The sequence below is a fragment of the Alexandromys fortis genome, unplaced genomic scaffold, assembly GCF_014885135.2.
Source record: "Alexandromys fortis isolate MF-2015 unplaced genomic scaffold, M_Fortis_MF-2015_v1.1 scaffold_91, whole genome shotgun sequence".
NCBI classification, from domain to species: Eukaryota; Metazoa; Chordata; class Mammalia; order Rodentia; family Cricetidae; genus Alexandromys; species Alexandromys fortis.
The window spans coordinates 3,925,700-3,943,402 of NW_026067968.1; the positions used below are offsets into that span (position 1 = coordinate 3,925,700).

The 17,703-nt window shown below is 49.0% G+C and overlaps 1 protein-coding gene across 2 annotated transcripts in view; it reads left to right on the plus strand.

The window, feature by feature from the left end:
• Positions 1 to 17,703, plus strand: part of Wdr25 (WD repeat domain 25) — a 127,641-nt gene that overhangs the window by 79,206 nt on the left and 30,732 nt on the right. For both annotated transcript variants that reach the window (XM_050154669.1, XM_050154668.1), the window contains exon 4: positions 11,426 to 11,556. In XM_050154669.1, coding sequence (XP_050010626.1) covers positions 11,426 to 11,556 — 131 coding nt within the window. The remainder of the gene's footprint in view (positions 1 to 11,425; positions 11,557 to 17,703) is intronic.

Here is a 17,703-nt window from a genome sequence, read left to right on the forward strand (position 1 = left end):
GGAGAGGAGGTGCTTGTTCCGTCAGGTGTGCTGAATCATGGAGGGTGGCGTGCTGCCAGGGCTCCTAGGGGCTCTTGTGTGCAGAGTAGGTATAGAGAGGCAGGGCCCCACTTCTAAGTGCTGCTGTCCAGTGGGGAGCGATGGAAGGCTTTCTTCATCTTCCTTTACCAGGAATGGTGTCTGCATGGGGCTCATCTACTGCAGAACTGTTTTCATTCCTTTAATTTGCTACATATTATACACATACCATGTGCATGGCCTGTGCTGGGGTGTGCTGGGTGTCCTGTTCCTGCAGAGGGCAGAGTTGATGGTTTGGATCTCAGCTCCAGAAAGGCCTCTGGACCCCAGATGAGGCCTCTCCTGTGAGGATAGCTGGCATTTCTGTCTGTGTCCTGGCAAGCGTGTGTCCCCAAGGACGGACCCATTCTGGTGGTCTCTTTGTCATTGCTTGGACGAGGCTGGCTCGAAGATGCATAATTGGAGAGCTGAGGCTGGCCTCTGCCGTCCTCCTATGCTGAGTAATGAAGCTCCCAGGGCTGCTGGGGTGGGAAACAGCAGACGCTTGCACACCCCTCCCTGGCCTTGGGTCTTAGCACTTGTGCATCCTGTGGCCTTTGTCCGGCTCTAACTAGTCTTGTCCTTTCTCTTCCTGAAGTCTGCTCTTCCATTTTCTTCTTCTGCTTCTCCCGCCCATGGTGATTTGGCTTTTTCATTTCAATCTAATTAGAGCACCCTGCCAGGAGAAGGCAGCGCAGGGCGTTCTCTCTGCAGTGCTTTGGGAATTAGTCACTCGGTGCCCATTGTCATTAATGGGAATTTGGCGCCAAGGCCATTCATCCTGGTGTCCTCAATCAATACAGTTAAAAATCTGTGGATTCGAAAATGTCAATACCCGGCCTGAAATATGGAGGGCCAGTACCATTTTATCTCGTTAATTTATAGTTCTGACGGGCTGTTGGCTTACGGAACAGCCATGAATCAACACTTAATCAAATCTGCTCACAGATTAATTATTTTTGGCGCTCTTGTTTCCGTCTACAATCTTCCTAACAAACGTCTCTGCTACATTAGGCACACAGGCAGCCTCAGGGAACACTGGCAGACACCACCCAGGCCCTGAGTGACTCCAACTTTGTCCGTGACCTGTCCTGCAAACCAGGATTGGTTGTCTCCTTCGAGTCCCCCTGGAGCTTGCTCAGCCCTGAGGGCCCCTCTTGCTGATTTCAGCTCCTTAGAGTTATCCTTCTCCTTCATGGTGGGTGGCAGCTCCTCCTGACAGTGGGGTGCCTTCTATTTGGGGTCTGAGGTGGGTGTGTAAATTAAACCCCACAGTTTAGCTTTCTGCAGAACTCTAGGCAGTCATGGCCAGGGACATCAGCCCTTCTCTCTAGGATGCTCACTGTCCTGACCTCCCCCCCTTATCTTGATGCCACTGTGTCTTTTGTTGGGGTCATGGTGGGTGGGAGGAATTGGCCAGGTGGAACTGCACCCTGCACGACTATTCCTTTTCTTTCTTTTTTTTTTTTTTTTTTAATTTTTTCGAGACAGGGTTTCTCTGTAGTTTTTGGTGCCTGTCCTGGAACTAGCTCTTGTAGACCAGGCTGGCCTCGAACCCACAGAGATCCGCCTGCCTCTGCCTCCCGAGTGCTGGGATTAAAGGCGTGCGCCACCACCGCCCGGTCGACTATTCCTTTTCTAAGATTTGTCTTCAGCCCCATCATATGACTAAGGATGATGCCATAGAGAAAGAGTGGTCTGCTGTCCAAGTTCTCGCTGTAGCCCTGGTGTCCCACATGCCATTAGGCCTATATTGAGCTGATACAGATAAATGGAGTAGGTCCTTTGCTTGGGCATCATGGTTAGTACCCCACTGGCCTGTGAGAACCCCATCTGTATTCCCATTTCTTTGATGTAGAACTGAGGCTTTGAGTGTTTGGTGACTTCTTGAAGTCACCCAACCAGTGGTGAAGCTGATATAGTTTGGGCTTATGGGGCTGGCAAAGGTGTCCTGTCGACACGTGGACTGGAATGGCCTCCCTTAACTGTCTTGGCAGGGTGCTCAGCTGCCTCCAGGTAGTGGCTCAACATCTGTAGAAAACAGGCTTTGGGAGAATGGAGTGCCCGAACGGTCTTGACTGACCCCTCTGATTAAGTGGTGGGCTGGAGGATGCTTCTTGAGCTGTGGACAGCTATGTTCCGGTATGAGCAGTGTTCCCCTTGACAGCTTCAGAGCACTTGGCGTAGGAAGAGTGAACAGTGTCCAAATGAAGGCCGCAGCGAAGAGCGCTGTCGGCTCCTGAGGTTTTGGAGGAGAGGCCATGAAAGAAGGCTCTGTGTTGGGTTAAGCCTCTGAAGTGGCACTAGCTCCCACTGGTGCTTGAAGCAAGTGCCGCACTGAAGCCAGAGCCTCTGTAGATTTTCAACCTCTGTGGCATACTCCAGGAGAACCTGCTTAGGGCCCTCATTGGCCCTGGAGACCAGGAAGAAAACAGTGTGTGCTGGCCGTGTCCCAGGTCTCAGTGGGTAGGGCCTGCTTTCAGACTGGCATTCTTTTCTATTTACCACTTTATGCCCAGTGAGGCTGCATCTAGGTCTAGCAGGGGCTGAGCTGATGATAGTCCCTGGCCCCTGTCCTTCAGGTACCCTCTTGCCCAGTGAACAGCTACCCTCCCACCACCCTTGTTTGCCATGTCACAAGCCCCTCTCTAACCCCCTTCTGTATGTGTCTGTCATCTGTGACCCCCTCTCCTGCAAGCTCCCCAAGCAGCTTTTCATTGGCCCCTCTCTGGAGAGGGTTTCTGCACCTCCATAAACCAATCTCATCTCATCCTTAGCTGGGAAGCTCATGCCAGCCCTCCTTATGAAGAAGGCAGCACCCAGGCCCTGGCACGATTTTATTAATTGGCACGGGCTCCCAGGAGCCGTGTTTCCCCTGTGTGTAGGCAGCAGCCATCAACGAGCAACTGGCCCTTCTTAGGTTAGGCTGCCTTTGTCGTCTGACCCTGGAGCTGAACGTGGCCGGGGCATGTTTGATTTCAGCATGGTTGGTTCTGTGTTTCAACAAAGCTGCTTATAGCTAAACACAGCTGGTTTGCAAGCTAACTTCCCACCCCCTAATTTTAAGAAATTCAGTTTAGTCCAGACAATTGAAAGTAGCTGGGCTCGGAAAAAGAGTGATAGCAACTGCCAGCCTCCTACAGCCGCCTTTCATTACTCTGGGGCTTGCTCCTGCCTTTGCTGCATCTTCTCTCAAAGCTACTCCTGAAGGGCAGTTTTGAGCCCAGTTTTATGGTAAGGATGCCAGGCTCTGAGCTACACTGCTGGTGAGTTCCAGAACCCTGCTAGTGGGCATGCCGACGAGGCCTACCTGGCCCTCAGCTGGCATCCTGCCAGTCCTCTGCCCACTTGCCAACATGGGCCCTGCTCCTGATACATGGAGGTTGATTTGAAAGTTAGCAAGCTTCTTTTCTCGTTAACTTTGAGTCAGGATGGTTAAATTTACAGCTGGCTGAATATTTCCCAGAGGATGAGTGTAACGATATTGATTTTAGCGAAATGAGTCATATGCCTGCTGCCTGGGAACACAGGCTCAATTACCACGAGCCAACAACATAAGCTTTCCCTTGTCAACATTTTTCCTACATGTTCATGAGTCTATGGCTAGCAACAAAGAGCTACAGAGAAGGAAAGGTCATGAGTAGCTGGCAGGTCTGGAGGTGGGGTGCAGACACAGGGACTTTAGGGTCACATAAGTTCAGTCACTGTCTGCATGGCTGGCCAGTAGGGCCAGATGTCCTTTCCCTTCCCAAACTCCCTTTCCTCAGCTCTGAGATGCAGGCTAATTCCTGCCATTGCCCATGACTGTGGTGTGCTAAGTGCAAGGTCCAGAGAGGCCTGAAGGACAGACTTACGGAACATATTGGTTCCCATCCCACTTGTGACCTCGCAATAACTTTGTTAAGGTGAGCTCTTGCAGAGGAACAGATGGCCCCTCTCTTTCCTAGGGATCAGCGCTTGGCTTTCATTAAACCTGAAATTCCATTGATGTGGCAGGAATGGTTGGGAACCAGACACACTGAATGGAAATGGAGGTCCTTTGGGGGCCCTGGAGCCTGCCTAACCGTAGTGTCCCCTCGTGCCGACGTTAGGCTGACAGATGATGTTACCCTGGTTACATGGGTGGCTACCTTTAGGGAAGCCTAATGGCTCTACCTAAGGAAGGAAGAGGCGCAGCTCAAAGGAGTTGCCTGTGCAGGGTCACCCAGCGTCGCCTCAGTGACACTGGATGGTGAAGCTATGGGAATGGTGGTGTCAAGAGAACAGAACCCTTGAACATGGTTTTGCTTTAAGGATGATTTATTCTAGGACTGGGGATTGCATTTGGAACCTCATACTCTTGAGCAAGTACTCTGCACCAAGCCACACCTCGCCAGCCCAGAAACATATTTTCTATTTGTATCATTATTGATCCAAAAAGGAAAAGAAGTAATTTTTCTTAACTCCAAGAAGATCCAAACAGTTTTTTATACTGGTTGAGCTCATTATAACCAGATCAATACAGCCAAGTGCCAATGGATTACATATTTTAAAGCTCAATTTCCTATAAGCCTGCAGTGAATAAACAGAATTTCCTATAACAAGCAGACAAGCAAGATAGTCCCAACGTAAAGGTCTGTTACAGCCAGCCCAAGTGCTGAAGAAGAGAACTGATGGGCAGGCCACCATCCGGGAGAGGGGAGAGAGTGGCCACGGATTCCAGGAGAAAGGCCTTCTCCTCGAGAGGAACTAGTGCCCCTGGTCAAGGCTGCTCCCCGATGAATGTCTCCTAACCTTTCTGCCTTTCTCTTCAGCAAAGGCAGAAGCCAGCCCAGGCTGCTGTATTCTCCAGGCCTCATGCAAAAGCTTCAACAGTCATTAGTCTCTTAAGGTTCCCGCTGTTAGAACCCAGCATCCCTTGGCTTTAGCTTTTAATTTAACCACAGATGAATTCAATAAGTTGGGGTTTAATTTTTCAAGCAGTAATGGTTCACTTTGGTTGCTTACTCCACAGAGTGCTGTGTACGGCACTTGGTTTTCTGTCCTCCTGCTTGCACGAGACTGAGCAGTGAAGGGACCACCTGAGTCCCTTCTCAAGAGACAGCTGGTCTGGGAGTTGGGTCTCTGGCTCGCAGCCTTATCACCCTGCCTGCCTCAGTTGTTCGCCATGCTGGTGCCTGTGATGCTGATCTCGGAACTAAAGTCTTAGAATTTTTCCTTAGTGTTTTCCACTAAGTACCTGTTGGCTTATCAAAAATCTTTTAGCTTTGGACTCCTTAACAAAGAAAATAGTAAAGCCCCACCTCTTAGAAGTAGAAAATACTTATGACAGCCTCTTTCTAAGTGGAAAATTTTAGTCCTTTCAAAGACAGATATCAGTGTCTTTGGGAATTGAGGGGAATAACATTTAGATTTTTTTCTTTTTAGCAGGAGAACTTGAGCCACCACCTTTTAGCAGCCCAGCGTTCCCCCCTTTCTTCCCTGTCACCAGCAAGGTTGTGTCACCCACCTTTTAGCAAGCATCTGGTGACTTGCGGCTATTTCAAAATGACAACATGGCTGGTCTCGTGCTGTGCTCCAAGGACCCAGGAAAGCACCTGCCTCCCACCCCCAGGGAGAGTTTTCCTTTGCTGTGGGTCTGAGGATGGACAGTAGTTTCCAGATTTGGGGGTGCAGAGGGGAAGAGACTCTCTCCTCGTTCTATTCAGTGGGACATTTGCTACCTGTATATCAACTAAGTGCCTGATCCCTGACTGCGGCTGAAGGGCCATGGAGGAGGGTCTGGAGAGACGGCTTGGTGGGTAGAGCACCTGCCTCTCAGGCACGAGGACCTGAGTTGGGGTCTCAAGCATTCACATAAAAGCCAAGTGAGGTAGCTCCTGCCTATAATCCGAGCCCCGGGGAGGCAGAGACAGATGCCTGGGGCTTGCTGGCCACCAGTCCAGGCAGATTGAAGAGCTCCAGCTTCAGTGAGAGACTTTTTCAAAAAGTAAGTTGAGGAAGGCATCCAACATCAACCTTTAGCCTCTCCACCCTCCCTTCACGCCTACATGCAAGCATATACTCACAAAAAAGGTGAAGAAAAGCTTGGGCTGTGAAAAAAATGAGTAAACTGGAGAAAAAGCATATTCCCAGTTAGATTAGCTTTCCGTACGGTGATTGTTTATGAGGGTGGTTTGAGGGTGTGAAGTCCTAATGCGGCACCCACAGCCTGCTGAGTTCCCTGAGCAACAACATAGCACAACATAAAAACAGTGCTGTAGTTTTAAAAGGCCATCTTCCACTCTCTAGAACCCAGTTTTGAAAACTGTGATCACAGCTCCACAGGGTTGTAGAATTGAGCGTGGGGTTGTGAAGACTCAGCAACTGTTAAAGGTTTCTGAGTGTGCAGTGACCAAAAATGAATTCAAGTTCAAAAGCGTAACGGATCCAAGATGCTTCCAGCAGTATTCACCCATTTTCATGACTTTACTGCAGCCTCGGCCTGAGCATGCACTGTGGGCACTGTGTACTGTGAGTGCCATCAGGTAGGACAGTGCCAGTGAGACCTACCCCAAAGCCTCAGCTCAGATTCAAGACTCCTGTGTGATGAAGTGCAGTGCTAGTCCTGTTTACAAAGTTTTCTGCTCTTGCAGAAATGTAACAGTTCCATTCTGGGACAAAAGGACTTTTAATATTTTACACTACTCAGCATGTAGGCGTCAGGTTAGACATCCTTGGATTGTATTGTGTCAGAGTGCTGGCTTTAAATTGCTCTTCAAATCAGCTTCATTTTAAGCATGGTGAATGAAGTTTGGCCTAGGATAGAATTTCCAGCAGTTTCTGGAATGGCTCTAGACATAATTCTGTGATTTTTTTTTTAAAAATGGATTTATGCAAAGTGGAATTCTCAGCATCTCTGAATATCAATCAATTTTGAAAAACTTTGAAAGTATGATATACTCTGTTGTATTAAATAGATTTCTTGTTTCTTTTTGTTGTTTATATTTTGAGTTAGGGTCTTACTCTGTAGCCTGGGCTGGTCTGAAATTTACTGTGTAGCCCAGGCTGTCCTCCAGCCTTCTTCCTGAGTCCTGAAAGTACAGGACCTGCCACACATACTCAGGATTTAATTCTCGATGTAAAAATAAACAAGTAATCCATCTCATTAGTATGCAAATTTGATTTAATATTTAGTAAATAGTAAAATTATATGTATGCCAAAGAATTGCTTTTAAATATTTTTATGATTATTATCAGCAAATATTTGTTGTTTGCACCTACTGCATATGCTTATGTACCCGAGGGTGCATGAAGTATCTTGGATGAAAGGAGCAGTGAATGACAAAGGCTGGTAAGCCCTCCTTTCTAGGGTTTGCCTTGTGTCAGTGTCTCCTCCTGTAATTCTTGGGGTGCTGGGGGGCAGGTGGTCAGCATTGCTGCATAGCTGAGGGCCTTGAGCACTTGTGCAGCTTACAGGCATTCCTTGATAAAAAAAAAAACCAAGTATTTCCAGAATCTCATATGGTGACAGGTGACTGCCAATCCTTGACTCCAGAGGAGAGTAGAAGAAAAAAATAAAGAACGCTCTTAGTCATCCTTTGAGGGAAAGGGCAGGTGCAGGTGGAGGCGCAGGTGCAGCGTGGGGGTGACTGTGCTCGGGGAAGTGTGTGCCAGCTGGGTGTGGTGGCTCACGCCTGGGATTCTAGCACTTGAGAGGCTGAAGCATAAGGATCACCAGGAGAGGTCAGCTTGGGCTACACAGTGAGTTCTATTCCAGCCTGAGCTACAGATGAGACCCAACAAAACAAAACAAAAAAACAAAGCAAGGTTTGCCCAGGGATGACCTGTCTGTGCAAAGGAGACTGAGTCAGGAGCATTAGCAGTTCAGTAGGGGCCTTTGTGGGTTACACAGCAAGACTCTGTTGTCCGTGTGTGTGTGTGTGTGTGTGTGTGTGTGTGTGTGTGTATGTGTGTGTGTGTGTGTGTACATGTGTTGAGGCCAGAGGATGACAGTGAGGTCTTTCTCATTCACTCTTCACCTTATTTTCCTGAAACAGGGTCTCTCACTGAACCTGGGGCTCACTGATTCAGCTAGGATGACTGGCCAGTAAACCCCAGAGACCCCCCCCCCCCACCTCCGACATTTTCATCCCTCTAGCACTAGGATTATATGAATGTGCCACCATGCCGAGCTTTTTTATGTGGGTATTGGAGATCTGAACTCAAATCCTCATGCTTATATGGCAGGCACTTTATGTACCTAGACATCTCCCTGCCCTTGCAGAATTTAAAATTAATAATTACTATTTTCACTTTGGAGAGAATGCTTTGAAACAGACTACTTTTTGTTGTTGTTGTTGTTGTTGTTCTGTTCTGGCATTTGAACCAAGGACCTTGTACATACTAAGCACAAATTTTACTATAGAGCTATACACTGGTACCTGTAAATGGGTCTATTTATTTATTCTTTAAATGTCATCCATTGCCGGGTGATGGTGGCACACGCCTTTAATCCCAGCACTCGGGAGGCAGAGGCAGGCGGATCTCTGAGTTCGAGACCAGCCTGGTCTATAGAGCTAGTTCCAGGACAGGATCCAAAGCCACAGGGAAACCCTGTCTTGAAAAACCAATAAATAAATAAATAAATAAATAAATAAATAAATAAATAAATAAATGTCATTCATTGGAGACTTTACTTTGTGTATGGGAAGTGTAGCTCAGTGGTAGAACACTTGTCTAGTATGCTCACGGTCCTGAGTTCAGTTCCTAGCGCCAAATGAAAAGAACCCAACAAAAACAAAACAGCAGGTGTCTGCACCCTGACTATTTCCCATCCATTTTAAAACCTTTTAAATGAACATTTTGTCTGACTTTAAACCAAGTTGTTGAAAACATAGGAATATAGTGATAACACCGTCTGGTTAGGTGTAGAGTTGTTATTTGCCAGGGAAAATGGGCTCTCAGTCTTTTGTGGTCCCTGGGGGCTATCTAGCACCCTGCCTCCTGGCGCATCTCTGTGAGGAGTCTCTGTCAGCCTCACTGAGTTCGCTGGGTAAACAGAAGCTACAGGTGGATGGCTTTCAAGCCCTGGGTCACAGGTCGCCATCTGCGTTTAGATAAGAGAAAGCATGTTTGGGTCTGTGCTGCCACTAAAAGTGCCACAGCTCTAACTCTGTAGCTCATATGGCTTTCACGATTTCTAGGAAGTCGCGATGCCCGTGGGCTGGCAGGACGGCTCAGCAGGTAAAGGCATCTGCTGCCAAGCCTGGAGAACTATGTTTAATACCCCGAACTCACATGGCTGAAGGAGAGACCCGACCCCTTCAGGTTGTCCACTGACCTCTGCATACCGTAGCATGTGCAGTGCACATTCACCCCAATTAATAAGTCAAATATTAAAAAATAGGTTGCTTGATGCTCTTAATATATGGTATATTAAGATATATTTTAAATTGTCTATTTTTATTTTTGTCTCACTGTGTAAGAGATCCTAATTTTGGTGTTTAAAAAGTGTGATCATGGCACTGGAGAGATGGCTCGGTGGTTTGATCACTTCTTTCTCTCAGAGGAGCAGCGCCTCTGTCAGGCAGCTGCCTTTAACTGCAGCTCCAGGGAACCCGATTCCCTCTTCTGGCCTGTGCTGCCACCTGCACTCACGTGGCATATACTCTAAACAAACACACACACACACACACACACACACACACACACACACGACAAAAAGGTCTTTAAAAACCGTGTCTATGCTATATTGGCACACGGGTGCATTTTGTCACTCATAAACAAATCACTGCATGACAGTGATGTCTGTTTAGGTCTGTCCTGAATGGGTATAGGCAGACAGGCCTGGAGACAGTGGCTCTGGCCATTGGATCTGTGTTGTCCCTCTGTGACTCTCATAAGCTGTGATTGATGAGTTTCATTTCCTTACCGGATGAACTGGAGCTGGTCGAGTTCTTACTCAGTGTATTGGGTCAGCAGACAGAGGCAGCCATCAGGGAGTGCTTTCTGCCCGGAATGAACAAACACAGTCTTCTAAGGCTTAGAAGGGGACCCATTCGTCTTGACATCTCATCACTGCCTTTGCCACCAGCTGTGTGCATGCAGGTGCTGGCATATGTACATGTGTGTGGAAGCCGGTGGTCAGCTTTGGGTCCCATTCCCTGGGAGCCTTACCTTCTCACTGGGACCTAGGGCTTGCTGATGAGGTGAAGCTGTCCAGCTAGCAAGCCTTGGGGATCCGCCTATCTCCCCGTCTCTGGTTGGTATTGGGGTTGTAAGTGTGCACCACCAGGCCCAGCTTTTTATGTGGGTTTTGGAATCACAGTCAGCTCCCCATGCTTCTGTGGCATGCATTTTACAGACAGCCACCTTCCCAGCTCCTTGGCTGTCAGCCTCTGTGTTCCACTCTGCCACTGCGCTGGTTCAGTGGAGGAGTCCTGGTAGCCAAAGGCAGCCAAGAGTTCCCTATTTGACTGAGGAAGTCAGCCTCCTCTGCTATTGGAAGGTGTCAGGTGCTGTCTCTGGTATATGAGCCTGGCCCCTCGTAATGTGCTAGGAGCCAAACCCAGGTGCTTCCCTGTGTGGTGTCTCTTCAAGCTGGTCTGATTTCTTGGTACAGACTTGGACAAATTAAGTGTGACAGATAAGAATCCCATCCGTGCTGTGGGATGCACAAGTCACACTGAGCATTGGAGGGAGTGCTGGCTTTACCCGGCTCTGAATGATGGACACTTCTGATGTTTATATTGCTCACCTCTAGGAAACCATAGCGACAGCTGTTTCCACACCATATGTACCTGTATGTGTCAGATACTTACCACAGTGCACACAGGGACTCCATACCCATTTATGATGATGTGGAAAGTGGCAGGGCTGTCTCGAGTCCTGAAGAGCTAGTGAGACCCCAGTGAGCCACACCTGATGTCCATTCTGTAGCTGCACTGCTGTGCGGGTCACTGTCATTTGTGGCCCAGCATGTCAGGTCACCTGCACCTGCTGTACTCTGTAACAAACCCATCTTCATTTTTATCAGGATTGGAAGATGTATCCTGAAATAAATTCCAACCAACTCTGCTTTTAGATTTTAGATAAACAATCTCCTGTATTGCCCATGCAGTGTGAGAAATTTCCCGAGCCTCCCTGAGCCCGTTTTCAGCTGTCCTGTGGTTACATGAGATGACACCCATGACTCTCGCAGACCAGGGAGAGCTCGAGTCCTGGGATCAGCTGCCTGGCAGGGGAGGGGTTTGACAGGGAGTGGAAATGAGCTGCCTGCCACCTTGCTCTGTTTCCAGAAGGTCCATACTGGGCCACAGAGGCCCTGGTGAGCTGTGTGAACATCTCCACTTTGAAGCATGTGTGATCTGAGTATTTTCTCACTCTTTCTTGTCTGTCTGTGTTGCAGGGACCCAAGTATTTAGTGGTCGGAGTGACTTCAGAATCACCACCTTGAAATTTCATCCAAAAGATCACAACGTCTTTTTATGTGGCGGCTTCAGCTCTGAAATCAAAGCTTGGGACATGAGGACTGGCAAGGTGACACCTTTTTTCTGAGGCTGGCCTTTCATGTGTGGGGAATGTGTGTGTGTGTGTGTGTGGCTGTGGTTGTGGCTGTGGCTGTGCATGTGTATGTGTGTGTAGGACAGAGCTCCACCTTGGGTGTTTCAGGAGCTGTGACCTGTGTTTTGAGATGCTGGGACCTGGGCATTTCTGATCGGGTAGACTGGCTAACCAGAGTGCTCCAGGGCTCTGCCTGCCCTGCCTCCCCAGTGCCAGGAGCGCGGTCTCACACCACTGCACCTGACCTTCTGCACAGCTCTGGAGATTGAATTAAGGGAATCAACGCTTACAAGACAAGCACTTTACTGACTAAGCCATCTGCTTAGTGCCTGCTGGGCCATCCTTTCTATGGGAGAACTGTCCTTCATAATTCAAATCAGTAGGGACAGAGCTGCACCTGTATATTTGAGGCAGAATAGTTTTGGCTTCATATTTAATGAGGTCTGAGCATCATTTTTAGAGGTTTTAGAGGATAGTTTAGATATTAAAACATCACAGGTACAAGCTTCTGCAGGGTATCACTGTGAAGATTTGTTGAGTACCTACTGTGTGTGGGAAGTGAGTCAGCCTGCAGTTCCCCAGTGCAGAGAACGTCCTGCAGTGTGTACATGTGCATGGACGGAGAAGCACAATGCTTGCCAGCTTGTCTTGAGGGGCCTTCCTGGAGGAGGTGTTGGCCTCAGGGGCCTTCAGAGCTGGAGGTCTTCCACTCCTACCCTGCTGCAGCCTGAAGCTCCAGTTGTCCTTGTTTCTTAACACATGATGACTCAAAGTTGGGTCCCAAACACCAGCCCCATCTCTGCTCTTCCCATTGAACCCCCATTGTAATTGCCAGCAACATGTTCCTCCCTTCATAGCATCAGCCCTTCTGCCCATGTCCACTGCTTTGTGGCTGGCTGCAGCGCCACTGTCTTGAGTTAGGAGGGCTTGGGGTTCCTGTTTGCTTACCCTTGCTGCTGGCCTTACAGCAGCGGAGTGATCTAAATCAGATGGTTCCATCCTCCGCAGCATCTCCAGGTTTCTGTCTTAATTGCAGTGAAAGCCCATGATCCACAAGGCTTAAATGATCTCCCCAAAGCCCCTGATTATGAGCCCCGCCCTCTACACTCTGCCTTTCCCAGAACCTGCTGCACATTTTCTGTCCGTGTACGGATGCTCCTCCAGTTTTCTATGTAGAGCACGTTCCCAGAGGGAACATCACTCAAATGCCACTTTCCCTGCCTGCCACCCTCCTCGAGTGCACTGGTCCCCTCTGCTCCTTTATTCCTCTCCATGGTTTTTACTATCACTTGGCACAGCTTGGATTTTTTATGTTCTTGTATTTGCCTGTCTCTCTCCCGTCAAATGTGAGCTTTTGTGGGGCAGAGATTCTGTGGTTTGCTGGAATGCCTGGCTCAGGCAGGCACTTGGCGAGCCATGACTGACTGAGTTAAGAAAGATGGCCATGTGAACTGTGCATATATGGGAGGTAGGAGTGTGAGCTCTAAGAGAGGTATATAGACTTGACTGGCGAGGGCACTGGGCAGCAGGATGGGCTTGGAAGAGACTGTCAGTGCTGTGTCTTGGCCAGGGCCAGAGGAGGGTTGTCCAGTCAGAACTATTGCTGTGGCCCTGTGGAGGTTGGTGGGCTGGGCTGAGGAAGGGCTCTATGTTGTGGGCTGGGCTGAGGAAGGGCTCTGTGTTGGTAGCAATGGCTGTGGAGTAGGTGGAGCAGCAGAGGTGTGTGAGAGGCTTGTTAGGACTATGACTGAGGGACTCGGTGACTCCAGGTTGTTCTCAGTTTGTCCTAGGAAGATAGAGGCGTAGCCTGTGCCATTCCTGCACCCTGTTCCACTTGTGTGGAAGCTCATAGGGAAGAAAGAGGTACAGGGCAGCAGGAGGGGTCCTCTTCCATTTCATCATGAAGAGAACCAGTGTCATAGGGTCTGCAGCACTAGGGGGACCTACCCGAAGGCATCCATGTCACCCAGGGATACCCCATCCTGGTGACATTGGATGTGGAGGTGATGTGGGACAGTGCAGCAGAGCCTCCAAAGCCCAGAGTCTCATCCATATCCACACTGTGTACCAGACTAGCTTCCCAGGAAGGTGGTACCCTGCAGGCTATGGAAGGTCTGTGAGCTTCTGAGCAGAACCTACAAACAAATCCTTGCTTCAGAGTACTTTGTGGGTCTCCTCCTTGAGACACTTTCAAAATACTACTTTTCTATTGTAAAAGAAATGTTTTACAATAATATTACCCATCAACTAGTGGGCACAGTAGAATTTTTGAAAATACTAGAACACAAATATATAATAAATAGAAGGAGACATTTGAGCATGGTATGCAAATCAAAAATTTGTAGCCAGGTGGTGGTAGCACACACCTTTAATCCTAGCACTTGGGAAACAGAGGCAGACGGATCTCCTAGTTTGAGGCCATCTTGGTTTACAGAGCAAGTTCCAGGACAGCCAGGGCTACACAGAGAAACCCTGTGTTGAACAGCCCATAAAAGAAACCTTGTAAGCAGACCCTTGGTGTGGGACCACTGTATGGCCCAGCTCTCCTGTAAAGGTGCGTTCTGTGTTTTTGGCTTCAAAGACCAAACACATAAAAAATTACTCACTCTGGATGCCATCTGATTTAAGAGTTTGTTGCAAATACCAGCTTTTCTCCTGGGGCAAACGCCAGCTGACGAGTTCTGGGGAGAAGCAATCAGAAGCAGATGTTGCTGTTGCTGCTATCGGCACGTTTGTGAGTCTCTCCCAAGCTAATAACGTGGGTGAAGGGATCTGTGCAGTGTTTGTTTTTACTTCCTCTTCACCAACAGTCCTCCCACACAGGGTCACAGAGCGTGGGGTGCAGTGGCTTTGTTTGCATCGGCTGGGCTCTGGGGACAGCACACTTCCCTGCTTTGACACTGCTGGTGCTGGTCAGTGAATGGGGCCTGCAGGGGTTCTGTCCCTGGTGCTGAAGTCTGCAGCGAGCAATGTGGCCCTTTTCTCTCCTTTTGTTTTAGAGGTAGTCTTGGCTCATCTGGAACTCTCTGTGTAGACCAGGCTGAACTCAGACTCACAGAGATCTGACTGCCTCTGCTTCTACGCCAAACAGTGTGGCCCTTTTCTCACCATCCTGTCGGGGCTGCAGTAGGCAAGTGGGTAGAAGCAGGAGGGACACAGACCTTGGTTCACAGTCAAACTGAGCTTTCTTGTGTCACCACCCAGGAAAGGAGTGCTTATGGGATAGCAGTGTGCAGTCTTATGTTTGGCAGTTCAGGGGGAGAGGCCAGAGAGCCCACCAGGTGCAGAGACATGGTGATGCTTGGCTGTTTTCTTTCCACTGCTCCCAGTACCTTCTGGTCTCTTTTAAAATATAGAGCTATAGAGCCAGTTTAGTCTCTCCTCTTCCCTCACCTACTGTCAACTCTTGTAAGGATTTTGCTTGAGATCTAGTTCCCATGATAGCTTTTGGCTTCGTGTGTCTTCCTCACTTGCTCCCGTTTTAGTTCCTGTGCCCAGCACAGCATCTGATAGGCACCTGGTAGACTTCTATGTAGAAGGAATCAACTCGCCTTTTATTTATTTTTTTATAAATAAAGTTTTATTTGAACACAGCCACATTTGTGTTCACTCTGCGGCTGTTTTCATACCACAGTAGTGGAGCAGAGACTGCACAGCCTGCAGAGCCCCAGATCTGACCCTGAGCACAGAGGGACCTGGATCTGATAACTGTTTGGGACTAATCTTTGTGAGCTGCTGATGAAGTGGGACCTGTTGTACCTGGTCCCTTTCCATGCATTTTCACAGATACCGTGTGCTCAGAGAATTTTTTTTCTTGATGGTTCTCCAGCCAGTGGTGTTTGGGTCATTTTTCTCGTTTCCTCTCAGTGGACTTAGGTTGAGTATGTCATGCAGTCCACCGCAGAGGTATCTTTATTCCAGGAGCTCTTCCACACCAGGGATGGAGACTCTTAAGCTCAGGTGCATGGACTCAAATTCTGGGTCAACGTAAGCCAACATTTTGCAGGCAAGGAGCAGGCTTCTGCCATCAAGACCATCACTGTGGGACCACTTCAGGCCAGCAGCCTCACCCGAAGACTTCAGGCACAAGTTCTGATGAATAGTTGAAGTGTAACTTTTAAACCAATAGATTTTTTTCTGAATCTTGAAACTCAGCAAAATGTCAAATGTTGGGATTCTGGCTCCATCCAGCCCAGCCTAGTTCATTATGGGAAATGCGCTGTTTGACTGTCTTCCTCCTTTCTTGGCTGCTGTCTTTGCCATGGCCTGATGACTGGAGTCCCATCTCATCATGACACAGTGCCAGGCTTCACTTCCAGGATCTACAGGATGTACTCAGCCACATTAAGCTGTCCGGATGCTGTTGGGCCACATTCTGTGACTACTTCCAGCATCTTCTCTGGGAGGGCTGTTGTCTGGTACCCAGGGTGCTATGGGTGCCCCTCTCTCCAGAACCAGGGCCTTGAGCTGCAGAAGACTGAGGTTCAAATATTCCCTTTGCTACTCACTTACCTGGGTGATCCAAGGCAAAATAGGCAAACCTGCTGTGGTGCACAGTCCCCCATCAGTATGGCAGAAGGAAATAGGGAGGATGTCTGCAGAGCAGGGTTCTCATGTTGGCCACATGGAGGAGAACTCCAGCCCTCATTAGGTATAGATTTTGCCTCCATAGTCCCCTATGGCGGGGCAAGTTCTGCATGTTAGCGACTCCAGGGGTTGCAGAAGGAGCTGAGAGTGAAAACCTTTGAGAAGCCAGTCTGGAACCTCTGAACTCAGTGGTGCTCAGCTTCCCTCATGTGAACCCTCTGAGCCTTTGACTCAGCTGTGATCCTTTTCCATGACTGTGGCAGCTTCTGGTCTCCTTGGGCACCTATGGCTTCTTCATCCCCAGGTGCCTCTCAGTGGCTGTCCGGTCACATCTGCATCTTCTAGCGAACCTGAACCAGAGCAGCACCGGGACCATGGGGATTGACCAGTGGTTGCTCTGGGATCTGTGTAGGAGAGGCCTCTCTGACAATGGATGTGAAAGCATTTGCAGTTCAGAATGATGGCTGCAGGGAGTTCCCAGGAGATCCTGTGTGAGGTAAGGTACTGTGTGAGCTGGGCTCTGTGGTTTTTGGCCAAGGCTGGCCTTTCCAGCTCCTGGGTTCTGGTGGAATAACAACTATAACATAAGTAAAATAACAACAGGAACACTAGCTTCCTGATTTCTAGTCTGGTGATACCCTGGCTCTGAGCCTTGCATAGTGTGGGAGCCATAGATCTGCCAGAACACCGAGACATAAGACCCACCAACACTGTGCCTCATGTCAGTCACCTCCAAGTTCATTGTGCTTGAAGTCAAAGTTAAGTCCTCAAAGTGGCTCCTCACTCCTATATCAGTTTGTTAAGGAAGCCCCACAGAACCTGAGACGCTGGATCCCGTGCTTAGGAATTGTCTTTTCGCAAGGCCGGATGACGGAACTCCAGCCTCAGCAAGTTACTGCCTGAAGAAGGCAGGCCTAGACTGGGAACTGGAGCAAGCCTCAGAGAATCTAGGACGAGTGCCTCCCGGAACTAGGGAGGCTGGACTCTGGCCCAGTTCCTCCCTGTGTGGGGGCTAGACACCGGGCAAGCAGGGGGCTAAGAGCATTTGGTTGCCTCCTGCTCTCCCCCTGCGGACAGCTGTGTTGCCTTGAGACTTGCTGTGTTTCTGCTGCAGGCCCCCGCTGCTCCTCTAAACCCCCAACTTCCACCCTGTCCGGGACTCTCCCAATAATATCAGCTCTGACAGGCTAGCTCACTTTTGCTCAGTACACCCTGGTGTTGCTTTGACACAGATCATCAATATTTCATGCTTGTTCTACATCCTTCCTTCCTTCCTTAAGTGTTTAAAGGGACATTTTGACTTCTTGAATTGGCTTCTTGACCCCCTTCTGGAGCCACGTGCTAGGTTCCCTGTGGCATGTGCCCTAATGTGAGGTGACAGCAGGGCCCTGGCTGGCCTTGGCCTTGTGGACTCCCAGCCTGGCTTTTTGTCATCACAGCTATTTGCATTTAAGCTGGAGTGTCACAGGAGGAGGGAGCCTCCTCTGAGGCAGGAATTGGGCCTCTTTGCTGCTGTGTCCTAGCACCTACCATTGT